Source organism: Gobio gobio, assembly GCF_949357685.1.
Source record: "Gobio gobio genome assembly, chromosome: 8".
Taxonomy (NCBI): Eukaryota; Metazoa; Chordata; class Actinopteri; order Cypriniformes; family Gobionidae; genus Gobio; species Gobio gobio.
The window spans coordinates 47,608,979-47,625,642 of record NC_137114.1 but is presented as its reverse complement, the minus strand read 5'-3'; the positions used below and the strand labels follow the sequence as shown (position 1 = coordinate 47,625,642).

Below are 16,664 nucleotides of genomic sequence, written 5' to 3'. Positions count from 1 at the left end.
GCTCATTTAAGAGCCCCGGATCAACTCCACCCTCGTGCATGTCCCTGAGGATCCTGGCCTGGTAGACCTGGAGGATCGCCATGGCATGCAAAGAGGCGGCAGCCTGCTCCGCAGCTCTGTGCGATTTCGCCACCAAGGTTGATGTGAATCGACAGGCTTTGGAGGGGTGCTTAGGATCGCCTCGCCCGGTCGAAGCGCTCTGAGGACAAAGTTGCATCGCAACAGAACGTTCAACCTGGGGGACCCCAGTGTACCCTTTGGCCGCGGCCCCATCAAGGGTGGAGAAGGCGGAGGAGACTGCAGATCGATCACGGGAAGACAACGGGGACTTCCAGGACCGGGCAATCTCCTCATGCAGCTCGGGAAAGAAAGGTATTGGGGGCGGGGACTGACGTGAGTCAGCGCGGGCTCCCAAAAACCAGTCATCGAGCCGCGAGCGTTCGGGACAGGGTGGAGGGTTCCACTCTAGCCCTAGACTCGCGGCTGCCCGAGACAGCATGGCTGTCAGCTCTGGGTCCGACTCGGGCAATGCTGGCGCACCCGAAGGCGGCAGCACAGCCGAGTCATCATCCTCAGAGGACTCGAGCCCACCTTGTGATGCGGTGACCGACATCGCATCATCCTCCGGAGCGCCAAACGAAATGCGCGGGGGAGCCGGAGCTGGCCCCGCGATTTCAGTCTGAACGCTCGCGGGTTGCGGAGCGCTAGAGGGGGGTGTGGCCCGAGGCATGAGCGTCGGGGCTTTGTTCCACACCGTAACCCTCAGGTCACCCTGACCACCAGCCGAAGTACCGACCACAGGGGGTACGATAGATCGGGGTGTGGTAGAGGGGACTCTCACTTCATTACGAAGATCCTTGAGTCTTGAATTGGGGCGATTGAGTATCGGAACATCTCTACTTCAAAGGAAGATTACAAACGGCGAACGCCAAATGATTACACACAACGATTTTGTTTTGGTGGTTTGCTTGACGATGTGAGTACAGGACTAACTTTAATGGTAACGTTAGACATTTTTTTTTATTTGTCTAAAACATACGGAGCTATTCCTAGATGTTTTGATTCTCGTGCCCCCTGAGCTGACACTGACAGGCGTTTGTCTTGACAATGACATAAGGCTTGTTTGAGATGAGCAAAATCTGCGCAGAACCGATCACCGGTGTACAGCACGAGATGCATGCCGGTTAGAAAAGTGTCCGAGGGCGGTCCGCCTTGCTCTGATGTCATGCCGACGCATGTCAAAAAACTCTCGCGAGCGAAAGGCGGATGTGTCGGATTCTGCAGTTGAGCGCAGTTGCTCTCCACCGACTGCGCTGATCAAAAGCATGATGGGAAACGACTTGCTGACGACACAGCTTAATGCTTATTGGTTTAAACAACCGTGATGTATGGTTCTTTTTAAAAATGTTTGATTTTAAAACTCTGATATCATGTTTTTATGTGTGAATATTCCCAAACTCTCTAACAAAGGTGATCTCTCTGTGAGTTATGTGATTGTTGTCATATTTATAAAAAAATATATATATACAAACATGTATGTAGGCCTAATAAAAGTAAAAATGATTGATAAACACGTCTTTCGAATGGAAATAAATAACAAAAACTTTGGGTGTCTTGTTCATAATATTTATTTTCATATAAAAGTAACAGAACTTAAATTACATCCAGTTTATCAGCAACAAAGCGCACGAGTGTGAATCCTGCGATATCCGCCTTTGATCTCGCAGGTGTCTGATCCACTACGAGAAGAGAGAACTGTCCGTCTTGCCTGCACTTTTTTCATTCCTCCCCTCACTGCAGCCGCCTAGTCTCGGCTGAACTGCAGGCGAGGCGAGGCGCATCTCAAACAAGCCTACTGTTTAGTGAGGCACAAGTTCACGTTCATTCTCTCTCTCTCACACACGTGCACTCACTCACTCACACACACACACACACACACACACACACACACACACACACACACACACACACACACACACACACACACACACACACACACACACACACACACCTTCAGTGAAATGGATGGACTCAAAAACCGTTTCAGCATTGCATTTATTTTGCTGATGCTGATTGCCGTAACTGATTCTCTGGTGCTGCTCACGTCGCAATTTCAATCTCACGGAGCATGAATATCTGGACCACATCCAATCAGAGGCAAAGACCCGCCCCAACTCGGTCTCTGATTGGTTTAGACCAGGACATGATCCAACCATGAGTGTGTGAGTTCAGTCAAAGGAGAACAAACGCTTCGTTCGTGGAGAGGCAGCTGAGCGGATGCAATGACATTAGGTGCACCGGTGCGACCTAGGAAAAATTTTAGTCGCACCTTTACAAATTTTGGGCGCATGTGTTCCCAAATTGGTCGCACTCTAGAGCCCTTACATCTCACATGGCACGAGGGTAAAAAAACTGGGTAAATGGTAAGGACATTTCTGGTTGTACTGTATTTTCTTTTAATAGATAATACAGAATAGCAGATGTCCCACTTACCTTGTAACTACATGGAACAAGAGTATATTTCCCCGGTATAAAAAAAAGGGTTAATTGGCTTGAAACTACCCCAAATTTTAAAAAAGATGCACTTTTGCTGCCTATTATTATTATTATTTACAGCTTTTTATTTCACAGCTATTAAAGCAGTCAATAATGAAGAATCAAGAATGGACACCAACCTATTTGTTCCTCTGTATCTTCATGTTTTATTCTGGATGGTTCTGGATAACTCATGTCTTCAATCTCCTCTTTAATAAACTCCATCTTTAGCAGTCACAAAGATTTCAGCTGCTATGTAATAATGTTATGCCTGATTGGTGCATTTCATTATGAATTTGAAGGATTATTTCATTAGAGTGAATAAACAGATGATTTTTTAAACCTGTTGCATCTTTAAAACTCTTCTCACACTGAGTGCAGTATTACGGCTTCTCTACAGTACACTCGCTCATGTGATTTCAGGTGTCCAGACTGAGTGAAACTCTTGTCACAATATGAGCACTTGTAAGGTTTTTCTCCAGTGTGAATTCTTTGGTGCTGTTTCAGATGATCAGTTGATGAAAAGCTCATCCCACAGTCACAACACACATGATCTCTCACTTCATCATGTGTTTTCTGGTGCAATTTAAAACTCTTCAGCCGTGAAAAACTCTTTCCACAGAGAGAACACACATGAGGTCTCTCATCTGAATGAACCATCAGGTGTTTTTTAAGATTTGAGGATGAAATAAAATCTTTACCACACTGATCACAGTTAAACGGCTTTTCTCCAGAGTGAATGCGCAGATGAATACTGAGACTTGATGCATCTCTGAAACTCTTCTCACACTGAGTGCAGTGGTACGGCTTCTCTCCAGTATGAACTCGCTCATGTGATTTCAGGTGTCCAGACCGATAGAAACTCTTGTCACAATATGAGCACTTGTAAGGTTTTTCTCCAGTATGAATTCTTTGGTGGTCTTTCAGATGACTAGATGTAGTAAAACTCTTCCCACAGTCACAACACACATGATCTCTCACTCCATCATGTGCTTTCTGGTGTTGTTTAAAACTCTTTAGCCATGAAAAACTCTTTCCACAGAGTGAACACACATGAGGTCTCTCTTCTGAATGAACTATCAGGTGATGTTTTAGATGTGATGATGAAATAAAATCTTTACCACACTGATCACAGTTAAACGGCTTTTCTCCAGAGTGAATGCGCAGATGAATACTGAGACTTGATGCATCTCTGAAACTCTTCTCACACGGAGTGCAGTAGTACGTCTTCTCTCCAGTATGAAGTCGCTCATGTGATTTCAGGTGTCCAGACCGATAGAAACTCTTGTCACAATATGAGCACTTGTGAGGTTTTTCTCCAGTATGAGTTCTTTGGTGCTCTTTCAGATGACTAGATGTAGTAAAGCTCTTCCCACAGTCACAACACACATGATCTCTCACTCCTTTGTGTGTTTTCTGATGCAGTTTAAAACTGTACAGCCGTGAAAAACTCTTTCCACAGAGAGAACACACATGAGGCTTCTCTTCTGAATGAACCATCAGGTGTTTTTTAAGATTTGAGGATGAAATAAAATCTTTCCCACATTGATCACACTTGAATGATTTTTCTCCAGAGTGATGGAGCAGATGAAGACTGAGAGCTGATGTTTGAGTAAAACTCTTTCCACACTGAGTGCATGTATACGGTTTCTCTCCAGTGTGAACTCTCATGTGTGTGTTAAGGTCTCGTTTTTGTGTGAAACTCTTTCCACACTGAGAGCAGGTGTGCAGCTTTTTGGCTTCTGTTTCTTGAGTTTTGAACTCATAGAGTTTCTTTATGTCATTTAGTTTGTGTTGTTGCTCCTTCTCTTCCATCTGGTCTAAAATAAACATATAAAGTAGTCAGAATCAGTTCAATGAGGTTAAATGTGAAAATTAAAAACATCCAGCAGAAAACAAGAAATCTGGGCCTGTATTTATAAAACCTTTAAGAAATGCTCTTAAGGATAGTCTTAAGCTTTAACTTAAGTGTCAAAAGATTCTCAGTAAAAGTTGTCTAAGGGTGCGTTCACACTTGTCATGTTTGGTTCGATTAAAACGGACCCTGGTGCGATTGCTCAGTTAGTGCGGTTCATTTGAACATATGTGAACGCTGCCACCCGAACCCTGGTGCGCACCAAACAAGCGGACCGAGAACGCTAAAAAGATGGGTCTCAGTCCACTTCCAAACGAACTCTGGTGCGGTTCGATTGATATATGAATGCAAAACGGACCAAAGACATGTAAACGAACCAAAAACAGGACGTAATGTCACAAGATGCGACGCTACAAGTCAGCTGATTTGACGAAGCGGAAAGATCGGTGTATCCAAAATGAGTAGAGGGCAAACGTGGAGCAACGAGGAGGTAAAGTGCCTCATCGATATATGCAGATCTTCAATTCTGCATACAACAGAGCAAATCCTGGTGCTGTTTTGAATGTTTTGAACATTTTATGAGCTCTTCGTGAGTTCTCAGCTGGTAAAAATAAAACCATATGTACACGCATAAAATGATGGCGTTTAATCCAGCACACAGCATTGTTTTGAATGTTCGGTAAGCAAGCTCCGTCACGAAATATACGTCATAAAAGCCGACCAATCAGGTTGTGACCGTATCCCTATGCCTTTGGTTCGGTAACTTTAGGTTTGCTGTTAAAAATGCCAGTGTGAATATGTTTCAGAGGACTATATGTTTTTTTCTTGTTTTTTGGTCCGGACCAAACGAACCGAACTACAAGTGTGAACTTTTATAGAACTAAGAGACTTTTATAAAGAAGCTGAAAGGTGGATTCTGAAATCCACTACCGCTTCAATAGAATTGTATATATCCTAATTAAATTTATAATCAAAGCCTCAATCAATATTCATCCTATATAATTATGACTTCAATGATTCTTTCCAGTTATGAGTTTGCTTATATCAATAGGACCCATGATTGTTTCTTCCTTTATAATTTCTAACGTTTGTATTTGGTCTCTGAGTGGTGACTGAGGGTCTGTCCTGGTGGTGTGTGATGTTTCGCAAAAACACTTGATTTCAACATGTTGTGGTGTGTCTGGATTTTAGAGGCATCACACACCTCCAACTCGACAGGAATGCAGTAACAGAGATTGCTCATTTAGCCCGGCTTCCAGAGATGAAATATGGATTTGTCTTTCATGTTATTTCTTTATTTTATTTCCTTTAATATTTCCTTTACTGAAACCCTAAAGAATCAAGATGAATATGGTCTGTACTATTGTCTGTATCTCTCACTGAGAGAAAAGCACATGTTATCAATATGTTTTGGAAAACTTTCTCTGGTTGGGACCAGATCTCACCAACTCCAACCTTGGAAAGACTGTGTATGTGCGCAGTATTCGGTGTTACAGATCAGTATCGGAGGTGGATTGCGGGCATGCTAAAAGATGAGGGGCTTGTTGTTCTGGACAAGCTGGCGCCTGCTCCAGAATCCGGAAGGTCATTACATGCCTAATTCTGGGGTGAAAGCGTCAACAAGTGATATCTGTACACGTGAATCTGATTAACTGACGTGTGGAAATTTACCAAGACCGTCCATTTTCTCTGAGTCAATCAGAGTCATTCCACATGACAATAATGACATGATTAGACCTTGAAAACAGTATAACTGTTCAGAAATTGTATGTATGATAGGTGGAGGCGGGGAGACTGTTAAAAGGAGCGCGGCCTACGAACTCCTTGTGAGACTTGAAGCTGGCTTCTGCTGATGAAACTGCAAACTATTCTTCAGTAAATTTCTCTTTAATTAATCTAACTCCTGACTCTTGGTCTTCATTTTTCACTACTGGTCCTGGGTCCTAAGCTGTTACCCCAACAAAGATAAAAGCAAGTCTAAGACTGATTCTTAAATGCTGACTAAAGTGGCACTTGAGGCCAATTTATACTTCTGCATCGAGTGTACGCCGCAGGCTACGCGCGTAGCCGACGCCGTCGTGAGCATTTATACTTCTGCGCTGTTGTCCGCGTCAATGTGCAATTTACACATGCAGACGCTAGTAGGCAGTGTCCTCGGGCATGTTGGTGTAATCAAGACAACAGCCGAAGAAGAAGCAGCTTGTTGTGTAGAATGTGTACATTCATGTCGGAATATCAGCAACAGTGAGATAGTGGCTTTTCTTGCAGCTTGAGTTGTTGTATCTAATACAAATGAAGCATCTCTAGTTGATTAGTAAAGATAAATAAGGTGATCTGGCGCTGGAATGCGTTCGTGAAATCATGCAGAGCTTGTGACGCTGTTTTCACTAGCGGTGGCTCGAGCAATCGATTGCTGTTGTGGAGACTTCATTCACGAAATGTACCCTAATGTGTCCCTTTTCTTTATATGCAATTACTGATTAACATCTTTGGTTTTAATGAGAAAATAAAATAAACTATACTCAGCGGATCTATGTATTTATTTACAAGCATAAAGAATCGCTGGACTACAAAATATTGTGTTATAGCAGACGTAAGGAACTATCATCCCATTTCTGGACACACACACACATCGCAGATTTTTTCATTATTTATTGACCTGAGGGAGGGTTTCTGGCAGACCAATCACAGCGCTTGCGGTCCGCGTAGAATTGACGCGTTGTTACAATTTTGGAGAAATGCACGTCAGGGTACGGCGTAGGTCCGACGCAGAAGTATAAATTGGCCTTAAGTGCCACTTTAGTCAGCATTTAAGAATCAGTCTTAGACTTGCTTTTATCTTTGTTGGGGTAACAGCTTAGGACCCAGGACCAGTAGTGAAAAATGAAGACCAAGAGTTGCAAGTGTTACAAACTCAGGACTACAATGATGTCAACACAAAATGGCTGCCCTTAACCACTGAATCAGCCAAAAGTGAGCCTGCAACGGTGAAGTCACAGCAGCAGGACACCAATCGTTTAATGCAATTATAGTAAAATAATTTATTTAAGATTGAAACTTTAATATTTAAATTTATCACAAATTAGTATTGATGCAGTGGAATCATTTTCGATTGATTTTTTTAATTTTCATATTCATATAATTTTCCTTCGCCTAATTTATCAACGCCTTTTCATTCTATCCCTCTACACTGCTCCTACCCCTAAACCTACCCATCACACACACACACACACACACACACACACACACACACTGCCCCTGCCCCTAAACCTACCCATCACAAGAAACATTCTGCATTTTTACATAAAAAAAAAACATTATTCAGTATGTTTATAAATCCATTTACATTCACGCGGAATCACACGGTGTACACATACAAGCGGATAGATCAAAATGCGTACAGATAACACGCCATTTGGCTTTAGAAAGTGCTGTGTATGTTTACTAGGGCTGCAACAACGAATCGATAAAATCGATTATTAAAAGAGTTGGCAACAAATTTCATTATCGATTCGTTGTGTCGCGCAACTATTATGCCCGTCAATAAGATGCGGAGATGTTTGAGTATAAAGAAAGCAAAGGTTGAGCGCAAAGCAGAGTGGATGCGGGCGAGCTGTGCTGTACCCGTCGTACCACGCAGCGGAAAAGCAAACTGAGCCGAGCGTACCAGTCGAAAAGCGCCATTAATAAATCGATTACGGTGGTGATTCAGCACCTAAAACCAAAACATCTTGGAGTCCTTGATGAGGAGGAAGGGAGTTCAACAGCAGGGTAACGTTAATGCTGCCTTCACGTGCTCTCGGAATTATCGTAAATACGAGTGTCCTAGGTAAACATTGCACATGAACGGCCTCACATTTTTAAACTTGAATGCAATGCGCTCGTAATCACGACTTCAGAAGTCGGAATCATCAAATTTCCGATAGCACGTGAAGGCAGCAATTACTACAAAATCCCACTTTTGTTCCGTTTGGAAGTGGGGAGCGTGCCGTCCCACCAGTAGCTCTTCTGGTGCTTGTTTACTCGTTATCCAGCTTGACAAGCATGACAAGTTAGCGTTAGCTTGTTAATAACAGTTTTAAAGCAGGGGTGGTATAGTTTGCAAGACTAAAGACACGTTTTTGTTCACTTGCCTTTTTTGGCCCATTCATTTTTCAATGTGTTGCTATGTTAATTTCGTTGACAAATTTGTCAGTATTTTAATCAACAACATTTTTCACAGACAAAAACGAGACGTAAATCAAAACCAGCTTTGAATGACAAAAACTATGCCTAAGGCCTAGTCCACACGTACACGGTATTTTTATAACCGGAGTTTTTCCTCCTCCGTTTTAAAAAACAATTGCGTCCACACAAGCACGGTTTTTAAAAAAATCTCCGTCCACATGAAAACGCAAAACCGTGCTATGATTGGCTGCTTGATTTCCACATGGGTCCCATCCACGGCACCGATGCACTGAGGGATGCCATGGGCTCAGTGAAACCCTTCTACAAGTTTACTTTGGAATCCGTGACAGGTAACTGTATATACACAGGGGCAGGGCCCCAGTGGACTGAAGCTTCACACACTTGCCTTACTATGTTGTATTATTGTATTCTGGCGCCTCTGTTCTGCAATACAATGAGATAACTGCGCATGTATCTGTATCAGGGATGGAAATTAGCACCCGCCACCAGCCAAATGCGGGTGATTTTGTGTTGTTGCGGGTAAACTCGCTTCACCTACCGGCCACCGTGGCGGGTACATACAAATAGCATAGCCTACTGTTTCACCTGGACGGCGGACACTTTGAGAGGAGGCACACCTTCAAAACCTTTGATTTGTGGCGTTACAAATTAAATTCCCAATAAGTAGTAGAGAAGTTAATTTCCGCGTGGTTGCGTTTTAGCGGCTTTGTTGCCATAGCGGCGGAGTCTCGAGAAAATGAGCTGTAAACTTGCGCGGTTTTTTAAAAACATATCGAGCTTGCATCGCGTCCACCGTTTGAACGCAAGAGGATCTCCAGATACAGGGCTGAATAGAAAAAAAGATATCAACGGGTCTGTCCAGTAACTCGTGATGAACCTCAGGCGAACTGCACACTTTGCAGAGAAGCATTTCAGTAGCTCAGATTGACTGATTTAAAGCAGCAGTGGTGACACACATATCCGTACTTCTAAAGGTATAGGCCTATTGTTTTTTTAAATGGATAATATATTTATATAATATTCCATACATTATCAGAGCTTGGCAGACAGAATTATTATATATATGTTAGACAGGTTACTTAATAGAATATAGATTATAATGTTATTATTAATGTATAATTAATCATACATGTTTAATCATACATAATAAATAATCCTGCCATATAAAGTTTGACATTTATTAAAAGAATATTTAGATAAAAATGGGACAAATAATTACATAATAACATAGTCATAATTTAAGTAAATTAATAAAAAAATAAACATTTTTGAATTTCAGAATTGTCAAAAGTGATTACTGGTTCAGAATGACTGCTTAAAGGGACAGTTCACCCAAAAATGAAAATTCTGTCATTATTTACTCACCCTCAAGTTGTTCCAAACATGTATACATTTCTTTGTTATGTTGAACACACAGGAAGATTACTGTGGAAGTCAATGGTGCCCCCAAAGCAGCCTGGGTACAAACTTTCTGCAAAATATCTTCTTTTGTGTTCAGCAGAACATAGAAACTCATACAGGTTTAAAACATCATGAGGGAGAGTAAATTATGACAGAATATTTTAGTTTTGGGTGAACTATCCCTTTAAAGTGCACCAAATAGGCTACTAAAGAGTTTTTTAGAAATAAATTAAATAATCAAATGTAAAATAATATAAAATTTTATATTGTCGTGAATATGTCCCTTATTTTGCCACACTGAAGGTGGCAACCCTAGTATGTCGTCAACACGCTTCAGAAGATGCCAAAACTAATAGTTTCATTGTTGGGACTAAAAACCTAAAACTGGAAGCCATAAAAGACCATGAATCATCCAAATGCCACATCCATTAATCTGCCCTACTCATTTAATGAAATGTATATCAGTTCATGGTTTGTGTGTGTATAAAAGAGATAATGTCAGTATTTCATTGAGACTTGAGATTAAATAAACTGCTTAAGTATTGTAGAGCTTGTAGTATTAATTACTAATCGGTTAAAAACAAGAAAGTGGCCGGTAAAAACATTGAGTGGCTGGTAGATTTTGAAATCGATAACGGCGCACATTTCGACTTAACAAGCCGAAATCTCCGGTTTCACCGTCTACACGACAACACTGTAACCGGAGTTTCTAAAAAACTTCACCCTGGCCGGAGTTTTCAAAAAAGTCCGGTTTCAGTAACCGGATACTGCGTTTGCATGTGGACGAACAGCCAAACCGCGTAGAAAAAGCTGCGGTTTTGAAAATACCCGTGTTCGTGTGGACAGGGCCTAACATCTATTGTCATTTTCGGTCAGCATTCGGTCTTAAAGTGACAGCAGTCCATTAACCTGCTTCCATTTGTGCTCATAATATTAATCAATCAACAAAAGACAGAGAAAATCCCCTCTTTAGTTTTAATAAGGATTCATTATATTTATTATACATTAATTATTTAATCCATATTTAATCTATGAGGAATGTTGTATGCAAGTTGTTATAAAGAATGCATATCGTTCATTGAAAATAAGACAGTGTTCTTCTTTTAGGAGGAGTAGTTTTATTTAATTGTTACATAATATTTTTTTAATATGTTACAGCAGTTAAATCTGTGTCTGGATTTAATATCATTCATATTAATAGGTTAATACAGTAGATGTATTCTCCAGGAGTATATAATGGGTTTGGACATTTTAGAGAAATTCTTAATGCATTACAATTGAACTAAACCCATTAATTTTGTTTGTGAGTGTGTGTGTCTGAGTGTAGTGTAGAGAACAAGTTCTAACATCCTGTTAAGTTTTCTGATTAGTATTTTTCTTCATAAAAAAAAGATGTATACATTTATTGTAGCAACCTGTGCACTTTGTGAAGATTTTTTGCGTGATTTTTTAAGTGTGACATCTGCGGGCTGTAAATTAAAGTGATGTTTGTGTGAGTAAAGAATAACATGAAGCTTCAAGCTTTCTTGACGTTTTCTTGACGAGAAAACTGACAGCCTCCGACATACGCATGACCAGAGTTTCTCAGCGCGCTGAAGTCACACTTCAAGTTACGTCAAGCATGAACTCAACCCTCTCATGCTCGTGCTGGTGACTGTGGGTCAGAGACGATAGTCTACAGTTTAAAATATTGGTATTTTTCATACAAACACTTATCGTTACTTGACTTGAAACACGAAAGCCCAAACTAAAAAAAATATGCACTTTTGCTGCTTATTATTTCACAGCTACTAAAGCAGTCAATAATGAAGAATCAAGAATGGACACCAACCTATTTGTTCCTCTGTATCTTCATGTTTTATTCTGGATGGATCTGGATAACTCATGTCTTCAATCTCCTCTTTAATCTCCTCTTTAATAAACTCCATCTTTAACAGTCACACAGATTTCAGCAGCTACACCTGGAGTTTGTCCTTCTCTTGTAGGATGATGTGAATATTCCCAGTATTTATTGGTGAATTGTTGTGGGAGGGGCTTCACTGCAGGTGTGAACTGTGATCACTGTGAGATACTGACGCCCACAGGACCAGATCTGGAAAAATCAAAGAGAAGTTACTGAATTTACACTGGATTACTTCGATTATATATTATTTCTGTCAGAAATATGGAGTAGTTTGGTACAAGTTAGATATTAATTGCTTTCAAAACAAGGTTTGTTCAACTCCTGTCCAAAGTCTGAGAGAAACAACAGGACCATCATGTTTAGCTGAGCTGCTGAAAAGCCTCTTTGTCTCCAAAAGTTCCCTGTTTTCCCCTCATTCATTATGCTGATGTCTGAGATCTTCTGTAAAGTGGCACATTAAGCACATTTTATTGGTGTAATAGAGTCTGTGAAAAACTCTCTGCCAACATATTATTACACTCTAATAATAAACCAGGACACACAACGCATTTCATTACATTGGTCCTTAAACATGTAAACTCTGGAGCTGATTAATGTTAAACTCTGTAATCTGAGAAACATCTCTCACCTGCAGAATGGAAATATAAAGCATCCGGAGAAAATATTCAACTTTTGTCTTTCATTCACGTTCGTTAACAGCGTCGCTTTTAAGTTTCAGCTTCATCTGGAGAGTCTGCTCTCGTCTCGCGCTTCTCTCTTCTGCGCATGCTCAGGGCGCGCGGTGTCATGTTTCTTAAAGGGGCCGCATATTCTTAAAGCGTATTCTTTGTAAAGGTGTAAATCGCCGTTCAAGTGTAAGAAGAAAAAAAATATTTGTAGCATTTTACTGTTATTTGTAAGTGTAATTAATGTATTGTGAAACTGCAGCTTAATGCCATTGCAAAACAAATATGATCTGTATTCTTCCGACTTCCATTTTTCCACGGTTACACTTTTGACACGTTTTTTCCCCCGATTTGCACTGTTCCGTCTTTCCTTTAGCTGCGCTTAAAGTTTTGGCACGATTCTCTCACTCACTGAATGCTGCTTCTCTTACAACTTCTTCTGTAGTCAATCAAATGAGCTTCTTGCTGACTCTCGATTTACTCTTATCTGCCCAGCAAACACAGTACGGGGTGACGACGTCGTCAGTTAGTCGTTATTTGGTCAGCGTGACATTACTTTATGACAACGTTTGGAGGACGTCGTGGTAAAGTTCCATTTTTTCGAATCTTGGCTAACGTTCCAGAAACGTAGTGGGCACGTCATCAAAAGACGTCGCTAGTTTATCCCACAGGGAACGTTGTGAGGACGTCGTGGTAAAGTTACATTTTTTTTATATTAGCTAACGTTCCAGAAACGTAGTGGGCACGTCCTCAAAAGACGTCGCTAGTTTATCCCACAGGGAACGTTGTGAGGACGTCATGGTAAAGTTCCATTTTTTTAATCTTGGCTAACGTTCCAGAAACGTTATTGGCACGTCCTCAAAAGAGGTGGTCCACTGGTCTCCAGATAACTTTCCAGATAATTGCATTACATGCCATTTGTATATTATATTGGACATTTACCTAATTCATCAAATATGAATAAATTAATCAATGAATCAATGTTTTCAAATCGTCGTGTTTGCAAAAACAACAATACAAAAAATATTACATTATAAAAGTGCCACAACTGTCCCACTATCACATGCCAGGAGTGGCATTTTGCACCTGAGTGGGTCATAGAACTTCAAAATGAGTTATAAATTCATGATTTTTATTCATGTAATGTCATGTGTTAATTCTTGCTGCGTGACTTTGACGAATCAATTTCAAACACTGCAGGGCCGGCCCTGACCAATTTGCTGCCCTAGGCAAGATTTTACTTGGTGCCCCTTGTATCAAGGTTTAGCACTACACATTATCATTCTAAGTTGTGGAAACACTCGTACTGTTTTATTTTTGTAATGCATTGATGTTTTATTTTTATTGTTGTTGTTGTTGTTTTATATGATGTCCAGTCCATTCTACCCAGTGCTTAATTTGTAAAGTGGGAGGTCCCGGAGCGCAGAGGGGGGGTGGATCCGGCGACTCAAAACGCAGGTTGGAGGTAACGGAACAAAAAAAAATGTAGCCTACGCTGCATATAGCAGTGCTTCTCAATCTTTTCTCAATCATTTTTTTTTTCCAGCCAAGTTATTAAAAATCTACAGAGCCCCTAAAGGGACCTTTGCAAAAAATAAAAATATACAGACTTTCGGTCTGCCTTATAATTTCCGGTTTGCGTACAATTTGACACAGGAGACCTACACCTGTGCAAGACGGAATGCACATTTTGATCGTCTATGCCATGTGACAGTGATATCCCTTGATGTTTGTGTTTTTTTTAATCATTACTTTATTTGCCTAGTTGGGTGGGCAGAAAGCTATGCCATAATCAGAAATAATATATATTTTTTTAGCAAAGTAATACTACAACTAAGAAACAAATGTGTACAAAGTTGCACAAGTCAGGATTAGAGATGCGTGTTAAACTCACAGCACACGCAGTGATGAGCATTCAGAGACGCCATCATGAGCTGCTCGCATTGCTTAACTAGTCTATTTCTTTTCTTAACTAGAAGTTAAAGAAAAGTAGACATTTCAAGCTTACTATACACATATTTCTCATGTCTGTGAGGCAGTAGCTGCTGAGTTTCCTTTATTTATGAGACGCACTCCAGCTCATGTGCAATGCATGTGATCGCTCCCGTGCGACTTCATCTCACCCTTATAATCTGCTATTACTCTATTTGCTTGTTATTTATTAAATCCAAGCAATTGGCTGACGAAACCTTGATTAAAATTAAGATACAATTTATACAAAACGAAATTCATTTTAAAGAAGGGCTTCATACAAAACAAAATTTAATATTAAACAAAATATAAAAACCACCAAACTAATTTCTGACCCACTCGCATCTTTGCACTTTTCATAATCAGATGAAATTTAAAAATAACATTATAATATTTAAACATAAATATTAAACAAAATACATTGTTTAATGGCTACAAAAAGTAGGCCTTTAGTACAGAATGCATGTTATGTCTGAGCAGGATTTGAGTGAGCATTGTTTTACCAGTGAACGGTTCATGAGCGCGCGCCTGCATAGAGGATTATTGAGCTATTTTTACATTTCATCTGAAAAAAGTTATGACTATAGTGATGTGCCCGGTCAGAATTATTAGATTTATTAAACAAATGAAAAACATTTGCAATAATAAACAATATCACTACTGATAACGATCATCATATATAAATAAAATATAGCCCTATATTATATATATATATATATATATTGTGTATATATATATGTGTGTGTGTGTGTGTGTTTATAACAGTTTTGCTAAAAAACAATTGTAATAAAAGATAGGATCATAAGATGCGCAAATTCGGGTGACATGATTTTTTACCATTTTCATTAAGTTTTGCTTTGTAGAAAGCCTTTCTTTGAAACGAATTTCGTTTTGTATAAATTGTATATTAATTTTAGTAAATTGTTGCATCAACTAATTGCTTGTATTTAATAAATAAAAAGCAAATATAACAGACAATATAATAACCGTGACATGGAGGCACCGGTGCGCCGCGTTCATTGCATTGCGCATGAACTGCAGCGTATCTAATCATAAATAAATTAAACTCAGCATAGGCCTATGCATACATTAGCCATTAAATATATTTGTTGCATTGGATGGATCAGTATCCTTTCTACAACAGACCAGGGCTTTCTCGCGGCTTGCATCAGCAGAGCATTGCATCATCAATAGACCGCAAAACAAACAAGGCAGCGTGTATTTCAGAACATGCACTGCACGGGTGAGAAATGTAAAAAGATCAAATAAATACACTGCATCAATTGTTTTCACAAGCAGTTATTTTTCGGACTATTAAATTAACCAAGAAAAAAAAAGAAGAAAAACACTCATTAGTGACATATGAGGTGCCGGATTCAATAAAAAAGATTCCGGATCCAACATCGGAGGTGCCGGAACATGTTCCGGCGTGTTCCGGCTCAAATTAAGCCCTGATTCTACCCCATCATTATGTTCATGATATTTTTTTATTTGTTAAAGGCTGATGATAGTAAAACTGTACAAATATTACACCTATGTCACATTACAGCCTAAACACAAATAGCAAGAGTAATTGCATCCAACATTCATGCACAAACTATTCATTGAGAACTAGCAAAAGTGTTTGTTTTCCAGTAGATGGCAGCAATCTTCCACCAAACTATGAGCATTCATGCTTTCACCAGGAATTCAACTGAGAAATTTTGATATTTAATGTGAATTTTACATAAAATGTTGCCATTTTAAATAAACCTGTATATAAATATCATTACTAATTTCGGCAAATACATTTTAAAATTGCTATACACCCCCTTAAAACTGCACAACTGCAGAGTAAAAACATTAGGCTATTAAAAAAGTGATATTACATGCGTTTAATATTTTTATATTATTTATTTTTTACAAAATCACACTGGCTGTGACCTCTGGAGAACCCAGAACAGCTGCTTGCATAAAGTTTAAGGTAAAAATAGCTGTAATTAATTAGCAAACATTAGTATTTTACTACTATGCAATTAAATAAACTGTTCATTAACTGTTCATTTATTTGCCTACATCACTTTACTTCTGTCTTTACACAGCAAAAAATGCTCTTCTTATTTAGAATCTTTTTCTTGTTTCCAGTCCAAATATCTAAAAATTCTTA

General features: G+C 39.6%; 1 protein-coding gene across 2 annotated transcripts; it reads right to left on the bottom strand.

The window, feature by feature from the left end:
• Positions 1 to 1,611: 1,611 nt before the first annotated feature.
• LOC307130061 (uncharacterized protein) lies at positions 1,612 to 12,645 on the bottom strand. 2 transcript variants are annotated; one of them, XM_079822924.1, is made up of 4 exons: positions 12,511 to 12,643; positions 12,234 to 12,323; positions 11,811 to 12,071; positions 2,684 to 4,355 (listed from the first exon to the last, which is right to left on the bottom strand). In XM_079822924.1, the coding sequence occupies exons 3-4, from the start codon at positions 11,905 to 11,907 to the stop codon at positions 2,902 to 2,904; spliced, it is 1,551 nt and encodes a 516-aa protein (XP_079679050.1). In that variant the 5' UTR covers positions 11,908 to 12,071; positions 12,234 to 12,323; positions 12,511 to 12,643; the 3' UTR covers positions 2,684 to 2,901. The 2 variants fall into 2 exon arrangements, with proteins under 2 accessions (XP_079679051.1, XP_079679050.1); XM_079822925.1 differs by lacking the exon at positions 12,234 to 12,323 and having other exon boundaries at positions 1,612 to 4,355; positions 12,511 to 12,645.
• Positions 12,646 to 16,664: the final 4,019 nt, after the last annotated feature.

Excerpts from the sequence above, each read along its gene's own strand:
- LOC307130061 (XM_079822925.1), bottom strand. The coding sequence starts at position 11,907 with ATGGAGTTTATTAAAGAGGAGATTAAAGAGGAGATTGAAGACATGAGT. Across the intron at positions 4,356-11,810 it reads AGATACAGAGGAACAAATAG|ACCAGATGGAAGAGAAGGAG; the intron begins GTTGGTGTCCAT and ends TGTTTATTTTAG.